Genomic DNA, 13,442 nt, shown 5'->3' with positions numbered 1-13,442 from the left:
TCACAATAGATAGATAGATACTGTATAGAAAGGCACTACATAATAGATACATAGATAGATATGAAAGGTGCTATATAATAAATAGATCGGCCGTTACTTGTCACGAGCGGGAGATGCAGAAGTATTCAGGAGACCAATAAATATGGCCCCGTGGGTGAAGCAGCACGTAAGCGCAGGACTAGCAGCGTTTGAATGCTTTGGCAAGCGAGTAACGAGGGAACCCGGGGGACGCAGGCTCAGTGTGAAGCAGTTTAACTCGGGCAGCTTTTGGCCGCTCCACTTAACCGTCATTAAAAGAATTCTTCTGAATTCAGAAAACCGAGGTGGAAGAGAACGAGTAAGAGGAGGAGGCGGAGCTAAAGGGGTCTTTGAGTCTCCTCGCCCAATCACGCACGGCACGGTGAGGCGGTTTCTTTGCAGGTGTGTAGATCTGCGATTCTAACAAATTAAAGCTGCCGCCCGTCTGGTGCGCTTCAAATCTGCAATGGCTGATTGCCGAGTTTAATTCATGGTTGACGCACTCGGAATCTTTTCTAAGTTTTTGTTTAAAGTGTAATTTTCGAGGCCGCACCAGCGGTCGGAAGAAACTACAAAAGTCCGCTATGATGGTGCGTGAGGCGCATCTCTTCATTTCGTTTGGCCCGCAGGTGGCTGGCCGCTTTTCAAAGGTAAGGTTGAAGGTGTCCGAGGGTGATTTTTTGTTTGTTTTTTTTTCTGTGCGGTTTAGGGTCCTGAAACTGACCAGTGAAAATCCCCTTAAAGTGTTGAACACATGGAGGGTTAAATATTGACCCTCAAATAACGGACGGGCCAAGACCCTTAATCCGAAAACTGCTTCAGGGTCTCCCCACAACTGCTGACCCCGCGCAGTGCACCTCAAAGGTCCTGCTGAAAGACCACTCCCCACCAGGGATCAGTATAGGGTACATGTACAGAAATCAAATACTCCGTTCATTTACCTATTGGCGAGAAAGAGCGACCCCCCTTATATCGCAGTGGAGCCGGTGGTCGTCCTAGCTTTTAGTCCTTGGATAAATTCGAATGTCCTCCGAGAGTAACGCACGTTGTCCATTGCAGAAGCGAAGGAGGAGGAGGAGGACGTTGGCGGCATCCGCTGATGGGCTGCTATTCTAATCAAAAATGAACGACCGGGGTTGTTTATTAAATTTAAGTGAATACAACTTAAACTGTTCTTGTTTGATATTACGTCGGTTTTTCAAGTAATTCTCGTATCCCTCGTTAACACAACTGTCTTTATCCACCTTTTTATGTTAAACTTGCTCAAAATCAGTACTTGAATGACAGGGTGTCCGTTTTCACCGTTTACAATTACGTTGTTTGATGCACGCCGCTCTTCAGCTCCATTGTGGGAGCGCCATTTGCTAAGAGGGTTCTCGTCGTTGGCCATTGGCGCTTGTGATGTTGTAGCTCATTGGTGTCTCCCGGGACCCTGCTCTGGAATGACGGGTTTGGAAAAAGGATGGGTGGTCCGTCAGTCGTTTTCTAACCTAGCAATGCCAGAATGGGGTTTAATTGTTTGGAGTGTGTGCTGGAGCCCCTCCTAGCTAGCATAGGACACAAGCCTGGACTGGACACCAGTTCATCATGGGGTGTACACACACACACCCAGGCCAATTTAGGTTTGCCAATGCACTTAACCTGTCTATCTTTAGACAATGGAAGGAAACCCGAGCACCAGCAGGGAGACCACAAGGGGGGCTTGCTAATCCAGTAGTCACACAATGAAATTGCCAAGGAGCAGCCCACCTCTTGGGTTAACGGTGCACTGTTTGCACACCACGTCGGGATTTTAATACTCGCCGTCTGCACGCCAAGGTAGATAGCGAGATCTTTCGTGTGGCATGAAACGACTGGGTGTCTGCGCACTTTCCATAATTTAAGCAAGTTCAACTGTCAAAGTCAATTGGTGGGACCTGTGGGGGTCTTAAACAGGCTGTGACCAGAATTGAGGGTCAGTCATTTGGGAGGTTTAAAGCTGGGCAGCAACTAAGACCTTCTTGCGCTCCGTCCACCTTTCCACTTTTCTTTTGAAGTGAATAAAATCTCCGGTTGGCGTTTTCACATCGACTACCAAAGTACGTCTGCCAGCATGAAAACCACTGACGGTGTAACTGGTGTCGCTTTTTGCCTGCGTTGGGCTGGCGCACAGAAGAGGACGTTTCCTCCATGCTTGACATTCATTAGCAAAAACACAAGTATAGGGTGGTCCCGATCTAATTAATTTTCATTACGCTATAACTTAAGTTTATTACATAGAAAATCACCAGAAAAATCCTGGACCATTGAGAAGTGTGCGAACTGATGACATATAGAATCGTCTTCGCGCCGAACTGGAATCGTCTCCATATAAATCAGTCATCCAGACGATCTGGATCTGCATAATTAGATCTGGACCATCCTGTTGATTGTGTGTTTTGTTTGGACTGCTGATGAGATGGACTTGTCATTGAAACGCACGAGTAACAACATTTTCTCAGCCACTTTGCTTGCGGTGAGCAAGCGTCCAATCGGTGAAGGGTCACGTGATACCCACGAGCCAATCGGTGCGCGATTAGAGTCTGCGTTTCTGTCCATTTGACACGCAGCCTCGAGCCGGGAGGGCATCTTCAAGTGAAAATGTGGAGGTGTGGACGTCGCCTTAGAAGGGAAGAGCCGTCTGTCAAGTGAAGATCGCGTGATGTCCCGTTTGTCTCATTGGTTTACCGTATTTATGTTTTTAACATCAAGTATGTATTGTGGTGCTTACATTTTTCCCGTCTCTGTTCCCAACCCCAATTATTCCCGTATCGATTACCTGCTCGGCTAGTTTAGGCCGTTCATTTGTGTTTGATGCCCTATAGACGCACATCATTATTGTCATTTGGTTGAATAACACACTGACATACAGTCGTGGCCACTTTATTAGGTACACCTTGCTAGTACCTGGTTGGACCCCCTTTCGCCTTCAGAACTGCCGTAATTCTTTCATGGCAAAGATTCAACAAGATGCTGGAAACCTTCCTCTGGGATTTTGGTCCACATGGACATGATGATGGCATCACTCGGTTGCTGCAGATTTGCCGAATCTCCTGTTCCAGCACATTCAAAGGTGCTTTATGGGATTGAGATCTGGGGCCTCCTGCATCAGGCCGTGTGGAGAATTCACACTAAAACATGGCGTACGGACAAAAGCAGAAATATGCGTATGCACAAAAAATATCCAGATGCATAAATCTGTGTGTTTGCCAACTTCCATGTTGGCAAAAACATTTTATGTATAAAGTATACTCGGGGTGTGTGTGTGTAGATATAGAGAGACTGGTGGGTTGGCACCCTGCCTGGGATTGGTTTCTGCCTTGTGCCCTGTGTTGGCTGGGATTGGCTCCAGCAGACCCCTGTGTTCGGGTTCAGTGGGTTGTAAAATGGATATATACAGGTGTGTGTGTATGTATGTATGTGTGAGATATATATATAATCATATAGTGCCTTTCACGTATCTATCTCTCTCTCTTTTATCTATCTATCTATCTAGAGAGAGATATATAGATATATCTCTATATATATATATATGCGCGCTTTTCCACTGCATAGTACAGCTCACCTTGGTTCGGTTTGCGTTTCGACTGCAGTTTAGTACCGCTTTAGAGTGGGCGGGATTATTCACGTGTCGTTATAGTTGCTCCGCTCTACTGCCGTGACATCATCGTAAACGCCACAAACAAACACACAACAATGGAGCATATCGACGAATGGTGTTCTTCTCCTACTCCTGTAGTCGCTCTTCATTTTTTTTAAACTTGTCCCTACACTGTTTGTGATGGTAGCCGTGTGCGCCCAAGAGCTTAGCGACCTCCTGAAAAACTTTTTCATTCCGCGTCGCCCCATCCATCCGGCTACCAACGAGAGAACGCCTGTACTTCCTCAATAGACCACGAAACAGCCATTTTTGGTTAAAACAAAATGGTGCGTCCGAACTTTCGCTGGCTGTGCTAAAAATCTAGCGGGTCTGTTGTGTCTCGTTTTGCAAGTTCAGTGACGCAGTAATGACGATTTTCTCCGGCCAATCAGTGACCAGCAGAGTTTACACGTCACGTTTTGGTAACGGTTCGGCGCGCTTGGAACCTCGGCTGAGGTGGTACTAAAAAAAGGACCAGGTACTGTTCCCAGTGGAAAACCCCCCAAAAGTGAGCTGAACTGTGTCATGCCGTACTATGCAGTGGAAAAGTGCCGTGTGTGTGTGTGTGTATGTATATATGTGTGTATATATATATATATATATATATATATATATAATAGAGAGATGGAACACAATCCAGTCCGTGCATTCAAAACAGTCCTGGAGTGCTGAAAGAGCTCCCTCTGGCCAGGTTTGTATCTGCGTTGTGGACGGTTTGCTGCTAGTTAGCAGTGGTCTGTATGCAGGAGTTGACATAACGGAGAGATGGTCCGAATTTCCAAGGTCGGGGTGGGGAGTTGCCTTGAATGCCTGTTTGAAGTTTGTGTAAACCCGGCCCAACGCGTTTACTCCTCGGGTTGCAAAGACAACATGTTAATAAAAAATGTGACTGCACATTTTTAGGTTGGCTTGATTAAAATCTCCAGCAATTATATAAACGCAGCCCGGGTTTGCAGTTTGCTTTGCACTGACGGACTGATATAGTGTGTGGCTAGCGCTGCCTTTGGGATGCACACGGCTGTAATGCCAACAGCTGTAAATTCCCTTGGCAGGTAGAATGGCCGGCATTTCAGTGTCAAACTCTAACTCCTCAGAGCAGTGGCTCAACACATTTGTGTGCCAGTTGTTGTTTGTGTGTGTTTCATACACCACCTCACCAAGATTTTCCACTGAGAGCATGAATCCTATCTGCTCGAAAGTTTGTTAGCCCGTCCAACATCAGAAACAGTGGAGTTCAGCCATGACTTGGTAACGTTGAATGCACAACAGTCTTTCACCTCACATTTTGTGGTTAAATCCACTCCTAGGCAGTCCGTTTTGTTTTCTGGCGAGCGGACGTTAGACAGCAGAATAGATGGAGGCGCTGGTCTGTGTGGATTAGCCTTCAGTCTAGCGGCGATACCTGCCCAAGTGCCACCCTTGTGGGTTCTTCCACACCACTCGTGTTGCTCCCCTGGGCGGCCGGTGATGGCAGGTGGTACCGCTGCTGTGCAGGCCTCTGGGTCTTGCTGCCATAATATTCCCAGTCCACGTAAAGTTTGGGGATCTAAAGCCAGCAAATCGCTCGATAACGTACTGCAGAGCTTCTCAACCTTTACGTATTTGCGACCCGAGTTTTCATAACCGTTTTAATCGCATCCCCCTAACGTTTTTTTGAAAGGAGCCCACTAATACTAATTTGTTCTTTTTTTAATTAATGATATTTCATAGATGCATATTTTATTATACCTACTTTATCAACATTTAACTCTATATTTATTTTTCTAGTATCCGAATGTAGTTTAAGTTCATTTGTTTTGGTTTCAATAGATGGATTTTTCATATTTTTGATTCCTCCTTTTTTTTTTTTCTTCACATCTTCGTGCCCCCTTTTCTTTCTTCGCGCCCCCCACCACACAGTTTGAGAACTACTGACGTACTGGAATGATCAGATGCACGAAGTTTGAGTAAAGTGGATCGATTTGTAGGTAATTTTCGTGAAAAAACATAACGGGGAAGACCTCCCATTTAATGAAAAACGCACATTGTTAGCAAGTGGCCGCTGCCAGCTCCAGGTTCAATGGTTACAGTTGGATCTCTCTTTGTAAGTTTCAACTGGTCCAGAATTCAGCTGCCCACCCACATCATTACTAGAACCCCCTCGTATTCACCACATCACTCCCGTCTTGTAGCAGCTTCACTGGCTTCCAGTTAAGTTTTTCGTATTCAATTCAACTTTTAAGGCCCTCCATAACCTCGCCCCTCCATATCTGTCTGACCTCCTCCATGTTGCCATTCCCGCCCGTCCCCTATGTTTTGTCTCGGTAGAGTATTATATTGCTCTACTTTCCCCTTTTGTATTATTAATAAGCAGCCTTTCTCGGAATGCCTAATCTCAGACTTGCCACTGTTTATAAGGTACAGGGTGAGGCAGAAAGGATGGACGTTTTTTACAAAATTCTTACAAAGAAATTTATTGAAAGATTTGAGTTCATATTGAAATAGCATTTGACAATTTGTAGGGATGGAAATGCAGGTCTAAATGCAGAATACGCCCTCCTGAACGATTACTGAGGCCAAGTTCAGAAGAATGCTTCCGAGCAGATCGACTTGGACTGCGCAGCAGGGCTACTCGTACGCTTTCCACATTTTAGGGTATGCGTGCCGTTCGTGTAGCCCCCGGCGGTCTTTTGTTCATTAGTGTATCTCGTGTACGAAGCACTTTAACCCAACGTAGGATAGTGTTACGAGTGGGAACAGCTTTATATCTGTGGATAATGAAATGGCAACAAAACTCACACTAAACTGCGGTAATAGATTGATTGATCTTGACAAAACAGTCGTACGCAAAAACGCGGTGTTCCATCGTCCATGGTTCCCTGGCTTCAACTAAAAAGAACATAAAAAAATGCTAAGACTTCACGAACCTAACGCCACCCTACCGCACATCTGTCACTCCACCTAGTGGTGAGCTCTAGCCATTTCAAAGACGTCCGTCCTTTCTGCCTCACCCTGTATTATAATACTAGGCTGACCCGCCTTTTAAGTTGACCACTTCTTAAGGCAGTTCAATATGCAGATCAATTTGATATTTTAGACAAACTCATTACTTTGGTCATATTGCATTTGAGCGGTATTACTTTAATACTCGTAGTTTCTGTTATTTTTGTGATGAAATTTAAACTTTTTTTCTATATTGCGGTCGCCCTTTTGAACCCCCCTGATATTTACTACGCGGTGAGGCATTTGTACTCCATCAACATTATTTCCAGAGACATCATTTTGTCTAATTTTCCAGCGCATCGCGCACAAAAGCAAGGGAACGATGGGAGCACCAGAACTCTGCTCACATCATGTCGCTTCGTACCGCAAGTAGTAAGTCTGTGATAAGCAGAATACCGCTACGCTTTCCACTCACGGGACGGAAGGACAATCGGACAATCCTGACCGCTTTTATATAGTAAGAAAGAAGAAGAAGAAGAAGATATTGCACAGTAGAAAATCATCTTTTACCTGGAAAAACGAAACTACAAATCCCATCATGCATTGCAAAATGGACAGGCCGTGTGTCAAACTCTGCACCTGTGTGAAGAGGACAATCCCGGCCGCTTTTATATAGAAGGATGTAACTTCTGCCCGCCTTCCCTTCTACATGTATAACCTCAGGCAATTAGGTGTAGTAAAAGACAAGCAAGAGTTAAATTACAATTTAAACAATGTATTATTGGTAATATTCATAAATAATAATATGCAAAATACATTTGAATATTGGCAACCATACAACCTGATTAAATGATGATGTGTAGTTTCAGGTGGCACACAAGTTCTTTAAAAATGTCTCGAGTTCATTTGTGGTCAGCTTTCAGCCACATGTCTGTTTCAATATGGCTGCCGAGCTGTCCTCTCCATTGTGTTGTCCTTTTCAGTTCATCAGTTTAGTAAGAGAGAGAGAGAGAGGGTGAGAGAGAGGGTGAGGTTGAGTAACAGATTTATAGATGTTCTGTCCAACCCCTACAGCCAATAGGGTGTCATGGTACTTAAAGGCCTCTGAGACAAGCCAATTCCAAACAGCCATACTTCAGACCAATGGGGGGGTAGAACATCTGAACACCTGCCACCTAAACCTCCACCACCACCACCAAAATAGTATGTTGAGTTAAAGCTTGGCAGTTAAGTAGTTTGGCTTTCTTGTGGGGGTTGAAAGACTTTAGAGAAACATTAGATAGATACTTTATTAATCCCAAGGGGAAATTCACATTCCACATAAAAGAAAGTGGTAGAAGTGATCTGTGAAATAGAGAAAAATAGAGATAAAAAGATAGTCATATACGGAGCTGCTGGAAAGGCTGTCACTCGGATGCGGCACCAGAAATAGATTACCTAACCATTAGCCAAACTTGTTTCAGGCACCACCAAATCCTGCTGTAAAATTCAAAGAGACTCAGTCTGTTGTAAACATGAATGCTTCTCACTAATAGAACAATAAAAAAATTACTTTGCTTTGCCTAAATAAAGACATGCAAAATATTTATCAACTTGTATGCAAAATTTCCCTTCACAACACCCTCCAATCCTCTTCCTCCACCCACTTGCCTGTCCCCTTCGTCCGTCTTACCACTATGGGGGGCACAGCATTCAGTAGTTCTGCTCCCCAGCTCTGGGACTCGCTACCATCTGAGCTTAGAAATATTGAATCATTTTCACTTTTCAAATCTAAACTTAAACTCCTTTGTTTAAGATAACTTTTTATATTTGATTACAATTGCTCTGATTTTAATTCTTGTGTTTTTAGTTTTGTTCATAATCTGTGTTTTTGTCTATTTGGTGTCCTTGAGTGTTTAGAAAGGCGCCTACTAATAAATAAAATGTAGTAGTATTTGTAGTAATAACTAGCCGGCATACGGCGGTGTAAGAATAGGAACAGAAAACGGTGAGAAAGGAATTCAGAAATCAAGAAGAGAGAAATACTTCTTGAAGGACGCAGTTGTGAATCGGTGTTTTGCTGGAGACGACAGATAATGAGTCGAAAGATCTAACCCTAGAAAAAGCCGCGTGCAAGTGACCGTGGCTGAAGACTGGTTGTTGTCTGCAAAGATTTGCATTAATCTACGTTTGTCCTTGGGACTTGTTGATAGTCATGGAGAAGGGGAGTCTGAGTGGGAATTGTGTGCGTTTAAATTTAAAAGGGAGATTGGTGTCATAAGGAAGGAGAGAGATTCTGGGAATGAAGACTGTTTCAGAATTTTGGAAAGCGATCAGTTTGCACTCAATAATCTCTCTCTCTCTCTCTCTCTCTCTCTCTCTCTCTCTCTCTCTCTCTCTCTCTCTCTCTCTCTCTCTCTCTCTCTCTCTCTCTCTCTCTCTCTCTCTCTCTCTCTCTCTCTTCTAGTTTGTCCTTCTTCCCTCACACGCAGCCCACACGGCATTTCTCGATTCCTATTCCTCCGCTTCCAAACCCGTCCCCACGCTGGCTGTGGCCTCCCATACACCCCCACGCCGCTTTTCTTGTTTCCTATTCCTCCTTTGGACTCCTGCATTCCCCGCTCCACTCTCATAACCCAATTGGTGTCATGTCACCACCTAAGTGAAAGGGCTAGATATAGGGTGGTGATGTGACATGACCGGGTTTGAAGTGGAAGCACAACAGACCAGAAGAGAAATATATATCCGGTAATCAGATGCCTAAAACTAATAAACAATATATGATTAATTTCAGTGTATTTGATAAAGCCGCGTCAGGGATATGGATCTAAAAAAGAAAGGGAAACCACACTGGAACAGTAGCACTGCTTTCACGCTGGGTGCTGCCAGTTTGCAAGACCGAGCTGAGAACTTGCGTACGCCAGGGTTTGAGTTTTTGAGTTGGCGTGACGCGAAGTTTAGTTTTTATACTTCGCGATGTGAGTGTGGAAACGGGAGTACACAACATTTTTGTGCATACGCACCATTTATACTTTTGGCCCCTGGTGGCTGTGTGGAGGCCAGTTGAGTCCAGTGAACTCCTTGTCATGTTTAAGAAACCAGTTGGAGATGATCTGACCACTTTGACAAAGCGGGTTATTCTGCTGGAAGGAGCTATCAGAAGGTGGGCACACTGTGGTCATGAAGGGATGGACATGGTCAGCAACAACACTCGGGTAGGCTGGGGCATTTAAACGATACACAGTTGGTAGTAAGGAGCTCAAAGTACGACAAGAAAATACCCCCCCATTACAACACCAGCTTGAAGCGTTCATACAAGGCAGGGGGGATCCAGGCTTTCATGTTGTTGGTAACACATTCTGACCCGAACACCCAAATGTCGCAGCACAAATCGAGATTCGTCAGCCAAGGTGACATTTTTTCCAATCTTCTGTTGTCCACTTTTGGTAAGTCCGTGTGACTTGTTGCCTCAGTCGCCTGTTCTTAGCTGTCACCCGGGGTGGTGGTCTCCTGCTGCTGTAGCCCCCCATCTGCTTTAAGGTTCGACATGTTGTGCGTTCAGAGCTGCTCTTCTGCATACCTCGCTTGTAACGAGTGCTTAGTTGAGTTCTTGTTGCCTTTCAATCAGCTCAGATCAGTCTGGCCAGGCTCCTCTGGCATAAGAGATGTGCCCCTCAACTGGGTATTTTCCCTTTTTCGGACCACTCTCTGTAAACCATAGAGGTGGCTGTGTGTGAAAATCCCAGCAGATCGGCAGTTTCTGAAATACTCTGACCAGTCCATCTGGCCACCTTCAAAGTCCCTTCAGTTGCCTTTCTTCCACCATTTGAACCTCGGCAGGTGGTCTTGAAAATTATCTACAGGCTGAAATGCATTGAGCTGCTACCATGTGATTGGCTGATGAGATATTTGTGTTAATAAGCAGTTGATCAGGTGTACCTAATAAAGTGGCCAGTGGGTGTATTTTGTAGGTTGGCGCTCCCCCATTTCCGTGGAGTTGCCCAGTGGGTGCCGTCCAGTCTCGACTTACTGGGGTTTAGCGATGCCTTGGTGTTTTGTGGCCGTGTTGCGTATTCCACCTCGAAGTTCTTCACTGTCTGATGATTGTTTTCCCACCTCCTGATGCTTTTCTAGACCCCCAGTCAAGTCCTTCTCATGGAGTCTATGGCTCAATATGCACGTTAATACTTTGAATTTAACAATATGGTGCCCGTTGAAGCGGTCCTGGACCCCGTGGAGCCATCTTTTTAGATAAGTGGATTAAAGATGCAAACCACCCAGACCTGCTGGTGTCTCGGCAATGGAGAACTTAAACGGGCCCACCGGTTATGATCCCCAAAATGGTGAGGGAAGGTCCTACTGTGGAGGCGTTTTTTCTTCTTGCTGTTAATTTCTTCTCCCTCATTTTATGTTACAGGCTCCATGGACCCCGTGAAGGAGCAGTCAAGCAAACCCCTGCAAGGTGCATAGTGCTGGTGATCGACATGTCCCGGCCGTCATTCCAGCGGCGGCTCTGTGCGGTTTTTGTTCTTGCCTTTTTATTTACTCTTATTATTTTCTTTCAAACTGAATGGCACCTGCCGAGCTTCATATGGGCAAAAAGGCAACCCGCCAAGTATCTGCTGTTTTCATCGTATTACGACGATCGAGAAAACCTCAACGGGCAGATGAAGGGCAGGGCTGCGATTCGACTGATTGCACTTGCGGATGGTGACCACTGGTTGAATGAAGGAGATCGACTTTTATGCCACGTGTGGTGTGGGAGTGGAATGCGTTCCACTGAGGCCCGCCCATCCGCCTTCAACTCTCTGCCCATATGGCGTTATGGACTGGCACACTTCCTCTGCAGGCACCCGTGTGATTCTTCTAACTTCACCTGGGTGAAGGTGGGTCGAAGTCATGAGGACCCCTCGTCTGCAGTCGCCCTGAAACTCCTCAACACCAGGCGACGCCGACCCCCACAGCCCCGGGTCGGACTCACCGTCTGCGTTCCCACTCTCTCCAAGAATTTCAACAACGTCTCTGAGCTCGTCCAGTCTTTGGAGATGTTCAGACTGCTGGGGGCCGAGAAGGTGATCCTTTACAAAGATGGCTGCTCACACAAAATCCAGAAGGTACTGGACTTCTACTCCAGGGAAGGGTTTCTGAAAGTTTTCAACCTGACTGGAGATTCGTTCCTCATCCCATCCAACAAGTGGGATTACCCAAAGCTGCAGCAGGGCTTCCCTGACTTAAAGTTGGTTGTGGCGCTCAACGACTGCCTCTACAGGACCATGTACTCCAACAGGTTTGTGGTGGTCCACGGTTTGGATAAACTGTTCCTGCCAAGCACTTCTAAGAATTGGAGCGATCTCGTGTCCTCCCTCAGATCTGCATACCCCGAAGGGGACATTTTCAGCTTTCTGACCAATCCCCTCACGATGAGCGGCTTCTATGGGATTGTGAACCCCCAAGTCATCGTCCAGGTAGCTGACAATTCGGCCTTGGAGCACCGCGGGAAGTGGGTGGACCTGCGGGGTGAAGTCTTTACGTGCGACAACCGGGATTTGCTCCAGCGGCTTCAGGAGGATGAGAGGCTCGATTATTACAATCTCTCCCTGTTGGAGAACGTGAAAAAAGTCCTGAAGAAAGGTGAGTTACGGCGAGGAATTGGGAATCCAACCCACGCTTTGTGGAAATGAAGCCTCCACTTGGCGCCTCGCGGTCACTGCTTGTTGTATTTGTTACTTAATAAATGGAGTTAAGCAGCTGCTGTTCGTTCCTTCCTTCCTTCCTTTTAGCTCCTCGATTATCTGTTTGGGTGGCGTGTTTACACTGCTAGGCTGACGCCCGATTCCACTTTAGTTTGGTTTGTTTTTTTTTTTTCTCTCCTCTGCCCTCCCCGATTTCCGGTTTTTGGTGTAAATACTCTAAACCGGTGGTCTTGAAGTTGGTCCTGGGGGCCCACACTGGCTTCAGGCGTTTACTTCAACCAGACTCCTAATCACTGATCTCAATTAATTACCTGGAATTTGTCTCTTCTCTTATTCTACATTACAAAAGCATGATTGTTACATTTGTAAGACATTTTGAAATATTTCTGCTTTTGCTAGAGATTGAAATGCTTAACTCTATTTTGTTGGTTCTATTTTGCCCTTTTTTTTTCTGTGCAGTTTCTCCCCCTTCGTTTTTATCTGATTACTGACCATTTAAAAATGACAGCCAGGCAAACACGGAATCATGAAAGGCTGCAACTGCTTAAGGGTTAGACCCACAAATTAGAAAATAATGGATTTATATTGTGTTTATAACTGCTTAGTACATTATATTTTATATATGTGTATGTGTGCGTACTCTTTGCATTATTTGACAGTAAACTATGTAACACACACTATATATTATATATAGTGTGTGTTACATAGTTTACTGTCAAATAATGCAAAGAGTATGCGACGCGTGTTTCACTCTTATTTACTGTAGGCTCATCTGGTGTACACACTCCACTGCATCCCCTCACGGGGATCGGGCGTCAGGCGAAACCCCTTTAAGCTGCCCCACCAGGTAACTCATGTAGTTGCCAGGTAACCACCCATACAATTGGATCATGATTCAGACTGAGTATATCTAATATATATATATTTTATAGAGAGAGATACTTGATTAATCCCCAAGGGGAAATTCACATACTCCAGCAGCAACCTACTGATAAAAAAAACAATATTCAATTAAAGAGTGATGATAATGCTGTAATGGAAGATGACGGAGGGGGAATAAAGAGTGCAGATGGGCGTTGGTCGCTTCAGTGCAAAACCAGCTGTGAGGATTTGTTTTTCGAAAATAGCCAGGAATGTTCAAAAGATACAGCCAAGGCTATGTAAGGAGTTGT

General features: G+C 45.2%; 1 protein-coding gene across 1 annotated transcript; it reads left to right on the top strand.

The window, feature by feature from the left end:
- The first annotated feature begins 416 nt into the window (after positions 1-416).
- LOC120542541 (beta-1,4-galactosyltransferase galt-1-like) lies at positions 417-12,324 on the top strand. The gene is made up of 2 exons (XM_039775071.1): positions 417-668; positions 10,995-12,324. Exon 2 carries the CDS (start codon positions 11,062-11,064, stop codon positions 12,256-12,258), a length of 1,197 nt encoding a protein of 398 aa, XP_039631005.1. The 5' UTR covers positions 417-668; positions 10,995-11,061; the 3' UTR covers positions 12,259-12,324.
- Positions 12,325-13,442: the final 1,118 nt, after the last annotated feature.

The sequence above is a fragment of the Polypterus senegalus genome, chromosome 13 (genome assembly GCF_016835505.1).
Source record: "Polypterus senegalus isolate Bchr_013 chromosome 13, ASM1683550v1, whole genome shotgun sequence".
Lineage (NCBI taxonomy): Eukaryota > Metazoa > Chordata > Cladistia > Polypteriformes > Polypteridae > Polypterus > Polypterus senegalus.
The sequence above is the reverse complement of the archived record's forward strand: the minus strand, read 5'-3'. Positions and strand labels throughout refer to the sequence as shown.

Bases quoted from the DNA above. Each gene is read 5' to 3' on its own strand.
- LOC120542541 (XM_039775071.1), top strand. From the start codon at position 11,062: ATGTCCCGGCCGTCATTCCAGCGGCGGCTCTGTGCGGTTTTTGTTCTT.